The 21,279-nt window shown below is 39.4% G+C and overlaps 1 gene segment (V, D, J or C); it reads right to left on the reverse strand.

Moving 5' to 3' along the window:
- Positions 1-4,123: 4,123 nt before the first annotated feature.
- Positions 4,124-4,589, reverse strand: LOC129433546 (probable non-functional immunoglobulin kappa variable 6D-41). The segment is given in 2 exon segments: positions 4,124-4,437; positions 4,541-4,589. Coding segments are annotated over 2 exon segments (363 nt in total).
- Between the last annotated feature and the right edge of the window lie 16,690 nt (positions 4,590-21,279).

Below are 21,279 nucleotides of genomic sequence, written 5' to 3' on the forward strand. Positions count from 1 at the left end.
AAACAGTCAATAAATCTTCTGAAAACATCTTCAGTCATCATAGAGAAAATGACATATATATATAGTTTTAATAGTTGATGAAAAGGTTCATGTAGCAGTAAAATCCATCTCTTGTGATGTGAAGATGATCTCTGGAGACAGAGCTGATCTATTCTGAGTCTCTTCATCCTGATAATGTAAATATGATTTTCACTTCACACTCCCAGTGTCACTGTTTGATTGTTAAATCATCTGAACTGAAACAAACCAGTTTCACTTCTCTTAAATGAAGGCATTAGTCAGTTATGAAGTTATTTACATATAATTTTATAATTCTCATAAACATTTAACATTTTTCTAATACATTGTGCTAGCCAATTCATAACAAAGTATAAAGGTTTTCTGGAATAAACAGATTTTGTGAAAAAATGTCTCTCTTTTATACTCATTTGTAGTTGAGGAGTCTGCATATGGTTTGATGAAAAAGCAGTATGAACAGATAGATGTTAAAATAATCTGTGTTTATCTTATCAAAAATACATACCTGTATAAAAGTTAGCATGATTTCTGTTGACCATAAGATGATGTTGTGTTATTTGTGTGATCAGTGTTGTGTGTTATTACAGGTGTATGAGTTCAGTCACTGTGAGTCTGACTGAAAGAGGTTTTTGTATCACTCTTTATCACTGTGTCAATACATAACCATCATGAAAACTCTGACAGTAATAATCTCCTGAATCTTCAGTCTGAACTCCACTGATGGTCAAAGTGAAATCTGTGTTTGATCCGCTGCCACTGAATCTTGATGGAGTGTTTGAGAGTCTTTGACTTGCAGAATGAATCAAGAGTTTAGGAACTTTTCCAGGTTTCTGCAGGTACCAGGCCATACAAGTATATGGACCAGGACAAGCGTCTCTTACTTGTGTATTTGTTTTGCAGTTTATAGTGACAGATTCACCAGTCTGCACAGTTTTAACAGATGGAGTTTGAGTCACAGTTATCTGTCCACCGACACCTGTTAGAGTAAAACACACTGTAACATTAACTTTACATTTACGTTTTCAATAGTTTAACATTAAAAAACTATACCTTGGATAAAAAGTGTCCAGATGAAGATGATGATGAAAGTCATTGTTGTTCTTTTGGTTTGTGTGATGATGAAGATTCTGTTCTGTTCTGATCTCAGTCATGAAGTGTTAAACTCACAGCACTATAAACACTCACACATCACTGAAGCATGACAACACAATGCAAAGAAGATGACAGGAAACTTCTGCTCATATACACTATCATTATTCAATGGACTTGCATGCTAAAATATTCTGAATAAAAACTAAAATGTTAAGCAATAAAGAAATAATAAAGTTTTGAATAAAATTAAAACATTGTTGTGCAAAAGTAATTTGTGTAAAGTGCATGTGTATGCAGGTTTAAGAGTTACAAAGTGTTCACAAAAACTGGAGAAAATACAATGATCAAGCAACAAACATGAAAAGATTTTGAAATAGTTTTTTGTTTATTATTTAAATAAAAACATTCAGAGACATTCTTCGCAATACTTGTTTGTGTTGTGTGATGTTAGTGTTGTATATTCTGCTGTAGTTTGTGTTCAGTCAAGTGTGTAGAGGTTTTTGTACAGTCGCTCTATTAGTTTGTATCACTGTGGTACACATTCGGCAGCGGCACCAGACTGGATGTTGGCAGTAAGTAAATAATACAATAATAATTTTAATACAGTAAATAACTGTTTCTAAATATATACATCAAGTATGAAACATTGAATGTAATTCACTTTATTTAAGTTTATTCCATGATCTGTGGGATTCTGATTGGCTGGAAATTATAAAATAATATCGTTTAGTAACTGAAAATATTTTTAGCCATTCTGTCAAATACTGCACTGTAAAGAGAAATAATAGTTTTAACTTATCTTTAACTTGACAAATGACCCTGGAAGAAGCGAGAAAATCAATGACCTGCTATGTATTAAAGGATTTAATGCACTCCTCATCATGTCGGCCGGTTGTGTAGTTAAAATCCTTTAATGCACGAAAGGCCGTTGATTATCCCTTACGTATTAATAATATAATGTGATCATCTTATAATTTTGATTGTAGTGTTTTGGTATAATGTAATGTGTGACTAATATTCATTTGTTCATAAAGTTTGTCGAATTTTCCAAACTGTTTCCAAAAATTGTTGCAAAATTTGTTAATATTTATATGGACACCGACAACTAATCTTATTCTGTTTAGACTCAATATTTTGTTAATAAAGTACAGCTTCAATTTATTATTCAATTTATTATGATATTTTAACTATAGGGAACAACAAATGGAAAAATTGAGATACAAAAACATTATTATTTATTAATAGTTTATGGTGAACTGTAAGGTAAACTTTTTAAACTGCACTTGTTTATAAATGCGTTCATGTATATTTAATAAAATAAAAAAAAATGTTCATTGTTTTATCTGTAATATGAATGAATTTATATTCACCTATAACTAAAATTTAAGTTAAAAAGTGTTTACAGAAGCACATGTCAAACTTATATTCTGTACAACATGTTTACATTATTTAGATTTTATATATTTATATTATTTACATATTACATATTATAATTAAACTGTAAATATGTTATAACTGCTGTTATTTGTACAATTTTACTTTATTTTACTGTGTCACTCTTACAGTGTAATTAAACATTTAAGTACTGAGTAATAATGATTAACAACATTTACTTAGTACAGGATTGGGGTTTGGTTTAGGGTTAGTTGAATGTAATTATGCATAATTTACTGTAAGAATTACATGTGTAAGGCACTGTAAAATAAAGTGTTATCATTATTGTTTTTTACAATAACCAATAATTTTCAACCTGACAAACAGTATTTCAATTAAATAAAATACTTAACGCCATAATGTGAATATGAACTTTCACCTTAAAAGAGAAAAATGATATTAGCCGTATAATTCAGCCATATGATCAAATAACCTTAAAATTATTCAGGAGAACCAAATAGTTATTATTTATTATCAAGATATTTGATGTTTAACAAAGATTCTTGTGTGAGTTATTGACTATTGATTTAATTCTCAGGTATCAGTCGTCCTAAGGTGAGCGTCCTGTCGCCGTCCAGTGAAGAGATTTCCAGAAAGCAAGCAGCAACACTGATGTGTGTGGCCAACAAGGGCTTCCCCTCAGACTGGAGTCTGAACTGGAAGGTGGACGGGATCAGCAGCAGGTCTCAGTACAGCAGTGTTGCTCTCCTGGAGAAGGACGGTCTGTACAGCTGGAGCAGCAGTCTGACTCTCTCTGAGCAGGAGTGGAGCTCAGTGATCTCAGTCAGCTGTGAGCTCACACAGAAAGACCAGCGTGATAAAGTCACTGGAGAATTGAGGAGAGATCAGTGTTCACAGTAGATCCACTCACTCTCTCCTCTGTCTCACATCAAGACTAACTGTGTTTCTCTCTCTCATCTCACATCTCTTTTCACAAACAACACAAGTCTTTGTCTGCTTTATTCATTCACTCATGATTGTGTGACAATTCATCAAATAAAATCATATTCTATCTTAATGTCTTTGACTCATTCTGTCTGTTTTGAATACGAAAGCTCACATTTTATTAATAAACCTGACTCAATGAAGCATGAAAACACCTGCAGATGAAGTAAATTTACATAACTGTCAGTCAAATGAAATGAAGATCCTTAAACATGAAGTGTTTGGTGTGTTTAGTTTGATAGTTACAGTATTCTCGTGTGACTCCTTCAGTATCTGTGTTACAGCTGTTGACTAAATGATACTGACTGATGTTTCTCTATATGAGTGATTATCATCAGTTTTTTTAATATTGGGAATTCAACTGTACAATAATAATAGTAATCATCCATGTTGCATCCGTTTTAATACTGAAATTAATAGACAAACAAAACCGTAATGATTAGATTTATCAACTATCAAAAAAATAAAATAAATAAATAATCCATTTAATGTATAATTATCTATAAAGTTGTCATTTAAATAAATTATCTGTAAGTGAAATAAACTATCAGTATGATCATCTGCAGTATCTGTCAGGTGTATGAGTTCAGTCACTGTGCAGTCTGACTGAAAGAGGTTTTTGTATCACTCTTTATCACTGTGTCAACACACCATCACTGTGATAACTCTGACAGTAATAATCTCCTGAATCTTCAGTCTGAACTCCACTGATGGTCAAAGTGAAATCTGTGTTTGATCCGCTGCCACTTAATCTTGATGGAGTTCCTGACTGAAGTCTTGTTGCAAGTTTTATGAGGAGTTTAGGAGCTTCTCCAAGTTTCTGTAAGTACCAAAACAAGTAATTCCCATTATGCACTGCACTGCTGACTTTACAGTTTATTTGAACTTGTTGTCCTGGTTGAACTGTTATTGATGGACTCTGAGTAAGAGTGTACTGTCCTCTACACACTGAAAGAAACAACAAGAATGAAATATAAGACAACACTGAAACAAATCAATATTTCACTCTTCAATGAATTAATGATCATGATAAAAATGTTACAACACAAACCTTGAGTAAAGACTGTGAGTGTCCAGATGAAGATGATGATGAAAGTCATTGTTGTTGTTTTGGTTTGTGTGATGATGAAGATTCTGTTCTGTTCTGATCTCAGTCATGAAGTGTTAAACTCACAGCACTATAAACACTCACACATCACTGAAGCATGACAACACAATGCAAACTCACTCTCACTTCATTTACATCATTTACCGGAACAGACTTTTTCTTTTGAACATAATCAGTGACCTCTTCCTACAGTGAGTATTAAACATGCTTTTTAATTCAAACAGTATTTACAAGAAAACTTTGCAGGAAAATATGCACACAGTCCACAGACTCTGTACAACATATTTTATTCCACATTTAAAACAATGTGATTCGTTTTAATCTGTCAGCTGAAACACAATTTTAATACAAATGTTATAATTTAAATTTTGCATAACTTAATTAAAGGGGCATTACAAATTAAACTTTGAATAAAAATCTTTGTCAATATATGCTGTTCATTCCATGCTGATTTTAGAAGATCTGTCCTGTGTGTGTCTGAGATGTTTGTTTTCAGAGACCAGATTAGTTAATTTTCATATTATTTTTCATTTTAATTTCCATTGAGATAAATAGGAGTGCTAGCAGATAGCTTGCTTTACAGTAAAACTACTTCTGTGATGCAGTAAGTCTTTGTATACAACATCTTTAAACAATTTATAATAATTTTAAATATATATCATTGGAAAGTTCTAAGAATGTAGTTTTCATATTTCAAATGTATTAATTTGTGACAAGTGTATGCAGCACCATTGACACATTGTGGCCGTTGTTGGTAAAACCACTAAAAGGTTTATACAAACCTCATTTTTTGTGATTTTAACTTAAAATTAGACTTATGGACTCATGTTTACATTATTACTTTTGTGAAATATTTACATTTTCATCATTTTATTTATCAAATGAATATGTTGCATTATTTTTAATTCTTAAAATAAATTTAGACTGCTATAACACTTTTTCTGTTAAATATTTTCACCTCCAGAAACATCAGTGAAAAACTTTACATTGTATTCTTTAGAACAAGCCCAAGATTAGGCTTCTAGAGTTGAAAATTGCCAGAGTTATATTAATTTGAAGGTGCACATCAGCTTTTCAGCCCCCCACTCAAAAGGGTGGGGTGACAATAAACGCAGTGTTTGCTTACGTGTGTCCCATTCTTCGCAAGCACTGTCAAATTAGATTTCATCACATACCTCTACATCCTCATAAACTTACCAGCACATTCAGACATCAAGAAACAACAGAAGTAAACAAATAATACAATTACAACAAATAATTTAACTAGATAGAAAAGTTTGAAGACAAACTTTATGTTGGCTTGACAAAACCTGGCCTGAACGTTTAAAAAAGTTTTGGAGAAACTTAAAACAAGTTTAGTTTAGTAGTCTAACTTTCCGTAAACATGATTTAACAAAAACTTAGCATGTTAACATGATTTAGCACTAAGTTAGCATGATGTTAACATGAATAAGCATGAGTAAACATGATGCTAACATGATTAGCATGAAGCTAGCATGATGCTAACATGAATTAGCATGAAGCTAGCATGATGCTAACATGAATTAGCATGAAGCTAGCGTGATGCTAACATGAATTAGCATGAAGCTAGCGTGATGCTAACACGAATTAGCATGATGCTAACATGAATTAGCATGAAGCTAGCATGATGCTAACATGAATTAGCATGAAGCTAGCATGATGCTAACATGAATTAGCATGAAGCTAGCATGATGCTAACATGAATTAGCATGAAGCTAGCATGATGCTAACATGAATTAGCATGATGCTAACATGAATTAGCATGAAGCTAGCATGATGCTAACATGAATTAGCATGAAGCTAGCATGATGCTAACATGAATTAGCATGAAGCTAGCATGATGCTAACATGAATTAGCATGAAGCTAGCATGATGCTAACATGAATTAGCATGAAGCTAGCATGATGCTAACATGAATTAGCATGAAGCTAGCATGATGCTAACATGAATTAGCATGAAGCTAGCATGATGCTAACATGAATTAGCATGAAGCTAGCATGATGCTAACATGAATTAGCATGAAGCTAGCATGATGCTAAAATGTATTAGCATGAAGCTAGAATGATGCTTACATGAATTAGCATGAAGCTAGCATGATGCTAGCATGAATTAGCATGAAGCTAGCATGATGCTAACATGAATTAGCATGAAGCTAGCATGATGCTAACATGAATTAGCATGATGCTAACATGAATTAGCATGAAGCTAGCATGATGCTAACATGAATTAGCATGAAGCTAGCATGATGCTAACATGAATTAGCATGAAGCTAGCATGATGTTAACATGAATTAGCATGAAGCTAGCATGATGTTAACATGAATTAGCATGAAGCTAGCATGATGCTAACATGAATTAGCATGAAGCTAGCATGATGCTAACATGAATTAGCATGAAGCTAGCATGATGCTAACATGAATAAGCATGAAGTTAGCAAGATTTATTATGAAATTAGCATAAAGCTAGCATGAAACTAGCATGAAGCTAGTATGACTTAGCATGAAGCTAGCATGAAGCTAACATGACCAAAAGACCCAACCCCCATGTCTCTATGATGTTCGGATCCAGAGATATAAGGCTTTGTTTATTATGTTGCTAGGGTGCTCATATTTGGTTGCTAGGGGCGTGGCTTAATACCTCAATAAAATCCTTAGAGACTAATTGGATGCCTGAGTAAAATGAGCCCACCCCCATGTCTCTGTGACACTGTGCTGCAAAGATATCCATCTGGGCAATTTATAATGGCAGTCTATGGGAGATGTTGCTAGGGTGCACACAAATGGTTGCTAGGGGCGTGGCTTAATAGCTATGGGACGATCCAGAGAGACTGATTGGATGCCTGAGTAAAATGAGCCCACCCACATATCTCTACGACACTCTAAAGTAAAGATATTCCATCTGGGACGCTTTTATTCCCTTTAATGGGCATGTTTCCTGCCCCATTATAAGTCAATGGGGAAATTTGGGTGCCTCTTACACCCCAGGGGTACAACTTACACCCCAATGTGATGTATGTTCTTACAGAGCCTGCCAGCCTCTTCAACTGTGATAACCCACAAGTTTCTACAAATTTCTCGTTTGCAGCTATGACCCGTCAAAGTTTGTCGCAATGTTAAGTCAAAGGAAAATTTGGGGTGTTTGAGCGCCCCGTTTAGGAATTCGGTAGGTCCCATCAGTTAGAAAAGTCATAGCACCAATCTACGTACCAGTCTTAAAAGTTTTGTAAAGTTTTGTGGGTGTAGCTTGAAAGCTCTAGGAGGAGTTACTGTGAGAAAAAGTGTGGACCAGAAGAATAATAACTAGATAGGTACATTTCCTGAAGAAAATGTAAAGTGGTGCTTGCCGTGGCAAATTTCTGGCGACAGTATATGATTATACTCCAAATCACAAGTAAAAAGATCCAACTCCCGTGTCTCTACGATGTTCTAATGCGGAGATATAAGGCTTTGTTTATCCGGTTGCTAGGGTACTGTATTTGGTTGCTAGGGGGAAAATGGCATCCACTAGTGATTACCCTCCGAGTCACGAGTCAAACGGTCCAACCCCTGTGTCTCTATGATGTTTTGATGCGGAGATATAAGGCTTTGTTTACTCTGTTGCTAGGGTACTGTATTTGGTTGCTAGGGAAAAAATTGCCATCCACTAATGATTACATGCAGAGTCAAAAGTGAAATGGTCCAACCCCTGTGTCCCTACGATGTTCTGATGCGGAGATATAAGGCTTTGTTTACTCTGTTGCTAGGGTACTGTATTTGGTTGCTAGGGAAAAAAAATGGCATCCACTAATGATTACATGCCGAGTCACGAGTCAAACGGTCCAACCCCCTTGTCTGTACGATGTTCTGATGCGGAGATATAAGGCTTTGTTTACACTGTTGCTAGGGTACTGTATTTGGTTGCTAGGGAAAAAAACTGCATCCACTAGTGATTACCCTCCGAGTCACGAGTCAAACGGTCCAACCCCCGTGTCTCTACGATGTTCTGATGCGGAGATATAAGGCTTTGTTTACTCTGTTGCTAGGGTACTGTATTTGGTTGCTAGGGAAAAAAAATGGCATCCACTAGTGATTACCCTTCGAGTCACAAGTCAAATGGTCCAACCCCCGTGTCTCTACGATGTTCTGATGCGGAGATATAAGGCTTTGTTTACGCTGTTGCTAGGGTACTGTATTTGGTTGCTAGGGAAAAAAAACGGCATCCACTAGTGATTACCCTCCGAGTCACGAGTCAAACGGTCCAACCCCCGTGTCTGTACGATGTTCTGATGCGGAGATATAAGGCTTTGTTTACACTGTTGCTAGGGTACTGTATTTGGTTGCTAGGGAAAAAAACTGCATCCACTAGTGATTACCCTCCGAGTCACGAGTCAAACGGTCCAACCCCCGTGTCTCTACGATGTTCTGATGCGGAGATATAAGGCTTTGTTTACTCTGTTGCTAGGGTACTGTATTTGGTTGCTAGGGAAAAAAACTGCATCCACTAGTGATTACCCTCCGAGTCACGAGTCAAACGGTCCAACCCCCGTGTCTCTACGATGTTCTGATGCGGAGATATAAGGCTTTGTTTACTCTGTTGCTAGGATAGTGTATTTGGTTGCTAGGGGCGTGGCTTGGAGGTGGCCAATGATGTGCCCAATTGTTACACCCCTAGTCACATGTAAAACGGTCCAACCCCCGTGTCTCTACGATGTTCTGATGCCGAGATATAAATGTTTGAATTTTATGTTGCTAGGGTGCTCAAAAGTGGTTGCTAGGGGCGTGGCTTAGTAAGTCTTTAAGGATCCTGAGAGATTGATTGGATGCCTGAGTAAAATGAGCCCACCCCCATGTCTCTGTGACACTGTGGTGCAAAGATATCCATCTGGGCATTTTGTAATGGCAGTCTATAGGATAGGTTGCTAGGGTGCCCAAAATGGTTGCTAGGGTAACCTTACACCCCATTGTGGGGGACATCCTGACAGAGTCTAGCACCCTTTTCAAATTTAGTGACCCACATGTTTCTACGAAATCCTCGCTCGTACCTATGACCCGACAAAGTATTTGCAATGTTAAGTCTATGGGATTTTCCCCCATTGACTTTTCATTGGGGCACTTTTGGGCGCCTCTTACACCCCAGGGGTACAACTTACACCCCAATGTTATGTATGTTCTTACTGAGCCTTCCACCCTCTTCAAATTTTGTAACCCACATGTTTCTACAAAATCCTCGAGCGGAGCTATGACTCGTCAAAGTTGGTCGCAATGTTAAGTCAATGGGATTTTTTGGGTGGTTTTTCGCCCCCCTTTCGGAAATCCTGCACCCGATCCCTTATAAAAGTCATAGCAGACGTGTCCTCAATAAGCCGGTCATTTTGAGCCCTGTTTCATTGGTCTACGACAAACCGTGTGGGACGAGTTACGCGCCGAAAAAGTGTCCAGATATAAGAATAATAAATAAATAAAGATATAATAATAAGTATGAGCAATAATAATAGTGATGCCTTGCATAAATGCAAGCACCACTAACTAGATAGGTACATTTCCTGAAGAAAATGTGAGTGGTGCTTGCCGTGGCAAATTTTTGGGGACAGTATATGATCATACTTCCAGTCACGAGTAAAACGATCCAAACCCCGTCTCTATACGATGTTCTGATGCGGAGATATAAGGCTTTGTTTATTCGGTTGCTAGGGTACTGTATTTGGTTGCTAGGGAAAAATTTGACTTCCAATAGTGATTACACTCCGGGTCACGAGTCAAACGGTCCAAACCCCATGTCTCTACAATGTTCTGATACGGAGATATAAGGCTTTGTTTACTCTGTTGCTAGGGTACTGTATTTGGTTGCTAGGGAAAAAAATGGCATCCACTAGTGATTACTCTCCGAGTCACGAGTCAAACGGTCCAACCCCCGTGTCTCTACGATGTTCTGATGCGGAGATATAAGGCTTTGTTTACTCTGTTGCTAGGGTACTGTATTTGGTTGCTAGGGAAAAAATGGCATCCACTAGTGATTACTCTCCGAGTCATAAGTCAAACGGTCCAACCCCCGTGTCTCTACGATGTTCTGATGCAGAGATATAAGGGTTTGTTTACTCTGTTGCTAGGGTACTGTATTTGGTTGCTAGGGAAAAAATTGGCATCCCATAATGATTACACTCTAAGTCACGAGTCAAACGGTCCAACCCCCGTGTCTCTACGATGTTCTGATGCGGAGATATAAGGCTTTGTTTACTCTGTTGCTAGGGTACTGTATTTGGTTGCTAGGGAAAAAATTGGCATCCCATAATGATTACACTCCGAGTCACGAGTCAAACGGTCCAACCCCCGTGTCTCTACGATGTTCTGATGCGGAGACATAAGGCTTTGTTTACTCTGTTGCTAGGGTACTGTATTTGGTTGCTAGGGAAAAAATTGGCATCCCATAATGATTACACTTCGAGTCACGAGTCAAACGGTCCAATTCCCGTGTCTCTACGATGTTCTGATGCGGAGATATAAGGCTTTGTTTACTCTGTTGCTAGGGTACTGTACTTGGTTGCTAGGGAAAAAATTGGCATCCCATAATGATTACACTTCGAGTCACGAGTCAAACGGTCCAATTCCCGTGTCTCTACGATGTTCTGATGCGGAGATATAAGGCTTTGTTTACTCTGTTGCTAGGGTACTGTATTTGGTTGCTAGGGAAAAAATTGACATCCCATAATGATTACACTCTGAGTCACGAGTCAAACGGTCCAACCCCCGTGTCTCTACGATGTTCGTATGTCTAGATATAACTGTTTGAATTTTATGTTGCTAGTGTGCTCAAAAGTGGTTGCTAGGGGCGTGGCTTAATACCTATGTAAGGATCCTGAGAGACTGATTGGATGCCTGAGTAAAATGAGCCCACCCCCATGTCTCTATGACACTGTGTTGCAAAGATATCCATCTGGGCATTTTATAATGGCAGTCTATGGGAGATGTTGCTAGGGTGCCCAAAATTGTTGCTAGGGGCGTGGCTTAATAGCTCTGGGATGATCCTGAGAGACTGATTGGATGCCCGAGTGAAATGAGCCCACCCACTTATCTCTACGACACTGTAAAGCAAAGATATCCCATCTGGAACTGTTTTATTCCGTTATATGGGCATGTTTCCTGCCCCATTATAAGTCAATGGGAATTTTCGGGTGCCTCTTACACCCCAGAGGTACAACTTACACCCCAATGTCATGTATGTTCTTACATAGCCTACCACCCTCTTCAAATTTAGTAACCCACATGTTTCTACAAAATCCTCACTCGTACCTATGACCGGTCAAAATTTTTCCAATGGTAAGTCTATGGGATTTCCCCCATTGACTTTTCATTGGGCATTTTTGGGCACCTCTTACACCCCAGGGGTACAACTTACACCCCATTGTGATCCATGTTGTTACAGAGCCTACCACCCTCTTCAAATGTTGTAACCCACATGTTTCTACAAAATCCTCACTCGTACCTATGACCCGTCAAAGTTTTTCCAATGGTAAGTCTATGGGATTTTGCCCCATTGACTTTTCATTGGGCATTTTTGGGCACCTCTTACACCCCAGGGGTACAACTTACACCCCATTGTGATCCATGTTGTTACAGAGCCTACCACCCTCTTCAAATGTTGTAACCCACATGTTTCTATAAAATCCTCGAGCGGAGCTATGACTCATCAATGTTGGGCGCAATGTTAAGTCAATGGGATTTTTCGGGTGGTTTTTCGCCCCCCTTTCGGAAATCTTGCACCCGATCCCTTATAAAAGTCATAGCAGACGTGTCCTCAATAAGCCGGTCATTTTGAGCCCTGTTTCATTGGTCTACGACAAACCGTGTGGGACGAGTTACGCGCCGAAAAAGTGTCCAGATATAAGAATAATAAATAAAGATATAATAAATAATAAGTATGAGCAATAGTAATAGTGATGCCTTGCATAAATGCAAGCACCACTAATAATAACTAGATAGGTACATTTCCTGAAGAAAATGTGAAGTGGTGCTTGCCGTGGCAAAATTCTGGGGACAGTATATGATTATACTTCCAGTCACGAGTAAAACAATCCAAACCCCGTGTCTCTACGATGTTCTGATGCGGAGATATAAGGCTTTGTTTACTCTGTTGCTAGGGTACTGTATTTGGTTGCTAGGGAGAAAATTGGTATCCGCTAGTGATTACACTCCGACTCACAAGTAAAACGGTCCAACCCCCATGTCTCTATGATGTTCTGATGCGGAGATATAAGGCTTTGTTTATTCGGTTGCTAGGGTAGTGTATTTGGTTGCTAGGGAGAAAATTGCCATCCACTAGTGATTACACTCCGAGTCACAAGTCAAACGGTCCAACCCCCGTGTCTCTACTATGTTCTGATGCGGAGATATAAGGCTTTGTTTACTCTGTTGCTAGGGTACTGTATTTGGTTGCTAGGGAAAAAATTTGCATCCCATAGTGATTACACTCTGAGTCACGAGTCAAACAGTCCAACCCCCGTGTCTCTACGATGTTCTGATGCGGAGATATAAGGCTTTGTTTACTCTGTTGCTAAGGTACTGTATTTGGTTGCTAGGGAAAAAATTGGCATCCCATAGTGATTACACTCTGAGTCACGAGTCAAACGGTCCAACCCTCGTGTTTCTACGATGTTCTGATGCGGAGATATAAGGCTTTGTTTACTCTGTTGCTAGGGTACTGTATTTGGTTGCTAGGGGAAAAAATGGCATCCACTGGTGATTACACTCCAAGTCACAAGTCAAACGGTCCAACCCCCGTGTCTCTACGATGTTCTGATGCGGAGATATAAGGCTTTGTTTACTCTGTTGCTAGGGTACTGTATTTGGTTGCTAGGGGAAAAAATGGCATCCACTAGTGATTACCCTCCGAGTCACGAGTCAAACGGTCCAACCCCCATGTCTCTACGATGTTCTGATGCAAAGATATAAGGCTTTGTTTACTCTGTTGCTAGGGTACTGTATTTGGTTGCTAGGGAAAAAATGGGCATCCCAGAATGATTACACTCTGAGTCACGAGTCAAACGGTCCAACCCCCGTGTCTTTACGATGTTCTGATGCGGAGATATAAGGCTTTGTTTACTCTGTTGCTAGGGTACTGTATTTGGTTGCTAGGGGAAAAATGGCATCCACTGGTGATTACACTCCAAGTCACAAGTCAAACGGTCCAACCCCCGTGTCTCTACGATGTTCTGATGCGGAGATATAACCGTTTGAATTTTATGTTGCTAGGGTGCTCAAAAGTGGTTGCTAGGGGCGTGGCTTAATACCTATGTAAGGATCCTGAGAGACTGATTGGATGCCTGAGTAAAATGAGCCCACCCCCATGTCTCTATGACACTGTGGTGCAAAGATATCCATCTGGGCATTTTATAATGGCAGTCTATGGGAGATGTTGCTAGGGTGCTCAAAAGTGGTTGCTAGGGGCGTGGCTTAATAGCTCTGAGATGATCCTGAGACACTGATTGGATGCCCGAGTAAAATGAGCCCACCCACTTATCTCTACGACACTGTAAAGCAAAGATATCCCATCGGGAAAGATTTTATTCCCTTATATGGGCATGTTTCCTGCCCCATTATAAGTCAATGGGGAATTTTGGGTGCCTCTTACACCCCAGGGGTACAACTTACACCCCAATGTGATGTATGTTCTTACAGAGTTTACCACCCTCTTCAAATGTTGTAACCCACATGTTTTTACAAATTCCTCGAACGGAGATATGACCCGTCAAAGTTGGGCGCAATGTTAAGTCAATGGGATTTTTTGGGTGGTTTTTCGCCCCCCTTTCGAAAATCGTGCACCCGATCCCTTATAAAAGTCATAGCACACCTCTCCTCAATAAACCGGTCAATTTGAGCCCTCTTTCATGGGACTACGGCAAACCGTGCGGGACGAGTTAGGTGCCGAAAAAGTGTCCAGATATAAGAAGAAGAATAACTAGATAGGTACATTTCCTGAAGGAAATGTGAGTGGTGCTTGCCGTGGCAAAATTCTGGGGAACATATATGATTATACTCCAAGCCAAAAGTAAAACGATCCAACTCCCGTGTCTCTACGATGTTCTGATGCGGAGATATAAGGCTGTGTTTATCTGGTTGCTAGGGTACTGTATTTGGTTGCTAGGGAAAAAATTGGCATCCCATAATGATTACACACTGAGTCACTAGTCAAACGGTCCAACCCCCATGTCTCTACGATGTTCTGATGCGGAGATATAAGGCTTTGTTTACTCTGTTGCTAGGGTACTGTATTTGGTTGCTAGGGGGAAAATTGGCATCCACTAGTGATTACCCTCCAAGTCACGAGTCAAACGGTCCAACCCCCGTGTCTCTACGATGTTCTGATGCGGAGATATAAGGCTTTGTTTACTCTGTTGCTAGGGAGCTGGATTTGGTTGCTAGGGAAAAAAATGGCTTCCACTAATGATTAACCTCTGAGTCACAAGTCAAACGGTCCAACCCCCGTGTCCTACGATGTTCTGATGCGGAGATATAAGGCTTTGTTTACTCTGTTGCTAGGGAGCTGGATTTGGTTGCTAGGGAAAAAAATGGCATCCACTAATGATTACCCTCCGAGTCACAAGTCAAACGGTCCAACCCCCGTGTCTCTACGATGTTCTGATGCGGAGATATAAGGCTTTGTTTACTCTGTTGCTAGGGTACTGAATTTGGTTGCTAGGGGAAAAAATGGCATCCACTAGTGATTACCCGCAGAGTCACGAGTCAAACGGTCCAACCCCCGTGTCTCCACAATGTTCTGATGCAGAGATATAAGGTTTTGTTTACTCTGTTGCTAGGGAGCTGTATTTGGTTGCTAGGGGAAAAAATGGCATCCCATAATGATTACACGCCGAGTCACGAGTCAAAGGGTCCAACCCCCGTGTCTCTACGATGTTCTGATGCGGAGATATAAGGCTTTGTTTACTCTGTTGCTAGGGTACTGTATTTGGTTGCTAGGGAAAAAATTGGCATCCCATAGTGATTACAGTCTGAGTCACGAGTCAAACGGTCCAACCCCCGTGTCTCTACGATGTTCTGATGCGGAGATATAAGGCTTTGTTTACTCTGTTGCTAGGGTACTGTATTTGGTTGCTAGGGAAAAAATTGGCATCCCATAATGATTACCCGCCGAGTCACGAATCAAACGGTCCAACCCCCGTGTCTCTACGATGTTCTGATGCGGAGATATAAGGCTTTGTTTACTCTGTTGCTAGGGTACTGTATTTGGTTGCTAGGGAAAAAATTGGCATCCCATAATGATTACACTCTGAGTCACGAGTCAAACGGTCCAACCCCCGTGTCTCTACGATGTTCGGATGTCGAGATATAACTGTTTGAATTTTATGTTGCTAGGGTGCTCAAAAGTGGTTGCTAGGGGCGTGGCTTAATACCTATGTAAGGATCCTGAGAGAATGATTGGATGCCTGAGTAAAATGAGCCCACCCCCATGTCTCTATGACACTGTGGTGCAAAGATATCCATCTGGGCATTTTATAATGGCAGTCTATGGGAGATGTTGCTAGGGTGCCCAAAATTGTTGCTAGGGGCGTGGCTTAATAGCTCTGGGATGATCCTGAGAGACTGATTGGATGCCCGAGTGAAATGAGCCCACCCACTTATCTCTACGACCCTGTAAAGCAAAGATATCCCATCTGGAACTGTTTTATTCCCTTATATGGGCATGTTTCCTGCCCCATTATAAGTCAATGGGAATTTTCGGGTGCCTCTTACACCCCAGGGGTACAATTTACACCCCAATGTCATGTATGTTCTTACATAGCCTACCACCCTCTTCGAATTTAGTAACCCACATGTTTCTACAAAATCCTCGCTCGGACCTATGGCCTGACAAAGTTTTCCGCAATGTTAGTCTATGGGATTTTGCCCCATTGACTTTTCATTGGCCATTTTTGGGCACCTCTTACACCCCAGGGGTACAACTAACACCCCATTGTGATCCATGTTCTTACAGAGCCTACCACCCTCTTCAAATGTTGTAACCCACATGTTTCTATAAAATCCTCGAGCGGAGCTATGACTCGTCAAAGTTGGGCGCAATGTAAAGTCAATGGGATTTTTCGGGTGGTTTTTCGCCCCCCATTCAGAAATCCTGCACCCGATCGCTTATAAAAGTCATAGCACACCTCTCCTCAATAATTCGGTCGATTTGAGCCCTCTTTCATGGGACTATGTTAAACCGTGCGGGACGAGTTACGCACCGAAAAAGTGTCCAGAAAAAGAAGAATAATAACTAGATAGGTACATTTCCTGAAGAAAATGTGAGTGGTGCTTGCCGTGGCAAAATTCTGGGGAACATATATGATTATACTCCAAGCCAAAAGTAAAACGATCCAACTCCCGTGTCTCTACGATGTTCTGATGCGGAGATATAAGGCTTTGTTTATTTGGTTGCTAGGGTACTGTATTTGGTTGCTAGGGAAAAATTTGGCATCCCATAATGATTACACTCCGAGTCACGAGTCAAACGGTCCAACCCCTGTGTTTCTACGATGTTCTGATACGGAGATATAAGGCTTTGTTTACTCTGTTGCTAGGGTACTGTATTTGGTTGCTAGGGAAAAAATTGGCATCCCATAATGATTACACTCTGAGTCACAAGTCAAACGGTCCAACCCCTGTGTTTCTACGATGTTCTGATGCGGAGATATAAGGCTTTGTTTACTCTGTTGCTAGGGTACTGTATTTGGTTGCTAGGGAAAAATTTGGCATCCCATAATGATTACACTCCGAGTCACGAGTCAAACGGTCCAACCCCCGTGTCTCTACGATGTTCTGATGCCGAGATATAAGACTTTGTTTACTCTGTTGCTAGGGTACTGTATTTGGTTGCTAGGGAAAAATTTGGCATCCCATAATGATTACACTCCGAGTCACGAGTCAAACGGTCCAACCCCCGTGTCTCTACGATGTTCTGATGCCGAGATATAAGACTTTGTTTACTCTGTTGCTAGGGTACTGTATTTGGTTGCTAGGGAAAAAATTGGCATCCCATAATGATTACACTCTGAGTCACGAGTCAAACGGTCCAACCCCCGTGTCTCTACGATTTTCTGATGCCGAGATATAAGGCTTTGTTTACTCTGTTGCTAGGGTACTGTATTTGGTTGCTAGGGAAAAAATTGGCATCCCATAGTGATTACACTCCGAGTCACGAGTCAAACGGTCCAACCCCCGTGTCTCTACAATGTTCTGATGCCGAGATATAAGACTTTGTTTACTCTGTTGCTAGGGTACTGTATTTGGTTGCTAGGGAAAAAAATGGCATCCCATAATGATTACACGCCGAGTTACGAGTCAAACGGTCCAACCCCCATTTTTCTACGATGTTCTGATGCTGAGATATAAGCCTTTGTTTACTCTGTTGCTAGGGTACTGTATTTGGTTGCTAGGGAAAAAATTGGCATCCCATAATGATTACACTCTGAGTAACGAGTCTAACGGTCCAACCCCCGTGTCTCTACGATGTTCTGATGCGGAGATATAAGGCTTTGTTTACTCTGTTGCTAGGGTACTGTATTTGGTTGCTAGGGAAAAAAATGGCATCCCATAATGATTACACTCTGAGTCACGAGTCAAACGGTCCAACCCCCGTGTCTCTACGATGTTCGGATGCCGAGATATAACTGTTTGAATTTTATGTTGCTAGGGTGCTCAAAAGTGGTTGCTAGGGGCGTGGCTTAATACCTATGTAAGTATCCTGAGAGACTGATTGGATGCCTGAGTAAAATGAGTCCACCCCCATGTCTCTATGACACTGTGGTGCAAAGATATCCATCTGGGCATTTTATAATGGCAGTCTATGGGAGATGTTGCTAGGGTGCCCAAAATTGTTGCTAGGGGCGTGGCTTAATAGCTCTGGGATGATCCTGAGAGAATGATTGGATGCCCGAGTGAAATGAGCCCACCCACTTATCTTTATGACACTGTAAAGCAAAGATATCCCATCCGGAACTGTTTTATTCCCTTATATGGGCATGTTTCCTGCCCTATTATAAGTCAATGGGAATTTTTGGGTGCCTCTTACACCCCAGGGGTACAACTTACACCCCAATGTCATGTATGTTCTTACATAGCCTACCACCCTCTTGAAATTTAGTGACCCACATGTTTCTACGAAATCCTCGAGCGGAGCTATGACCCATCAAAATTTTTGCAATGTTAAGTCTATGGGATTTTGCCCCATTGACTTTTCATTGGGGCACTTTTGGGCACCTCTTACACCCCAGGGGTACAAGTTACACCCCAATGTGATGTATGTTCTTACAGAGTCTACCACCCTCTTCAAATGTTGTAACCCACATGTTTCTACAAAATCCTCGAGCGGAGCTATGACCCGTCAAAATTGGGCGCAATGTTAAGTCAATGGGATTTTTCGGGTGGTTTTTCGCCCCCCTTTCGGAAATCCTGCACCCGATCTCTTATAAAAGTCATAGCACACCTCTCCTCAATAAACCGGTCGATTTAAGCCCTATTTCATGGGTCTATGACAAAGCGTGCGGGACGAGTTACGCGCCGAAAAAAGTGTCCAGAAAAAGAAGAATAACTAGATAGGTACATTTCCTGAAGAAAATGTGAAGTGGTGCTTGCCGTGGAAAAATTCTGGGGACCATATATGATTATACTCCAAGCCAAAAGTAAAACGATCCAGCCCCCATGTCATTTGCAAGGTTTAGACACACATGGAAATAATAAACTTTCTATAGTTGTTTTTTTCTGAATGATGCATATTTAAATGAATAGTATTAAAAATACTAGATAGGTACATTTCCTGAAGAAAATGTGAAGTGGTGCTTGCCGTGGAAAAATTCTGGGGACCATATATGATTATACTCCAAGCCAAAAGTAAAACGATCCAGCCCCCATGTCATTTGCAAGGTTTAGACACACATGGAAATAATAAACTTTCTATAGTTGTTTTTTTCTGAATGATGCATATTTAAATGAATAGTATTAAAAATACTAGATAGGTACATTTCCTGAAGAAAATGTGAAGTGGTGCTTGCCGTGGAAAAATTCTGGGGACCATATATGATTATACTCCAAGCCAAAAGTAAAACGATCCAGCCCCCATGTCATTTGCAAGGTTTAGACACACATGGAAATAATAAACTTTCTATAGTTGTTTTTTTCTGAATGATGCATATTTAAATGAATAGTATTAAAAATATTATAATTTATGGGTGATTTCTTCTGCTTTCTCAATAAGTGTCGTTTCTGACAGGGTGGACCCACCATCAATCTGAGTGTAGCCTCGCCACTGGTGTGAAATAATTTTTGAGAATCATTTAAAAAAAAAACTAACCCTAAAGATTACTTAAGATTCTACTGTCAATGATGTGAAAATAATCCACGCACAGACATTGACTCTTCTGTCAATTCCTCTAGAATGCAGCGTGGGGCGCACTTGAGAGTTTATATTTATTTCAGACAGAAATCTTTTTGATTTGTTTATTGCAAAATTGAGACAAATAATAGTCAATATCGCCTTGTGGCATGAGAATTATAAATTCATGTAGCATTTTATTTTTAATAAAAACAGGGGACCCCACTCATTTATATTTACAGATGAAACAATGAATATCGCACATTTATGCCAAGAGATTGCTTATGAACTTATGTTTATAATTCATAACAATCTTTACTTTTCAGTATTTTTATGGTAATATATTTTATACTGTTATAAGAGTTAATTTTATCTCCTTAATCTGAAATCGAATTAGCAGACTAATTTCAAAATAAGAGTCACGTTGTATTTCGGTCTTGTTTATAATAAACCCACCAAAAAAGATGCATTACCAACTTTCCACTTAACTCACCTCTCCACTGCACCTTTTTCAATAAAGGATAATTGCCTCCTAAACTGACTTTTTCCATATTTTAATCTTTAAATACATTTGCAAAAGTAATATTAAAAAAAATAGATAAACGTGCAATGATGATAAAATGAACAACTATTTTATTGTAAAATAGTGCAAATACTGACTATATTGTAAAGAAGATCACTTGAACAGTTGTACAAAATAAATTATTGTATTTACTTTTTAGGAAGTTCGATTTTGTCCCCGCCACTTTTTTAAAACATCTCTTGGCCCGAATATTAGAAAAGCCAGCCTATCTCCAGTTGGTCATCCGGTGCAGGAATGTGTTTCTGAAATCATGCAGGGTCTTCCTTTCTTGGAGTTTCTGCTCCATCAAGGAGAGCGCAGCTCGTGGTTGCGGAGCAATGACACGCGCCACTTGAGCACTCTCATTTGTTTCGGTGAAATCACAAAATAAAATGCCCACAAACATGTTCCTACTGTTGATATACAATCACCAACTTACTATAAACTACTATAAACTAAAACATACTATACACTGGCCACTTCGAATGAACCTCTTTTGCATATACCACAGCCCATATGGGAATGCAGGTTTTTGTGGCAAATTTTTGTATTAACTGCCGTAAAGAGTCGTGGGCTTAATAAACATACTACAGTAGATCTGATGCTTTTAACAGCAGTTCTTTGTCAATAAATTAAACTCATGTACTAATTTTTTTGCAATCATTAGTTCCTGCCATTAAAATTTATGAAAAATATACAAATACAAATACATATATGTGAGGGTAAGTTAACCTTGCTTTCTGGAGTACCCGTGGAACTTCTGT

This window comes from Misgurnus anguillicaudatus, chromosome 6 (genome assembly GCF_027580225.2).
Source record: "Misgurnus anguillicaudatus chromosome 6, ASM2758022v2, whole genome shotgun sequence".
Taxonomy (NCBI): domain Eukaryota; kingdom Metazoa; phylum Chordata; class Actinopteri; order Cypriniformes; family Cobitidae; genus Misgurnus; species Misgurnus anguillicaudatus.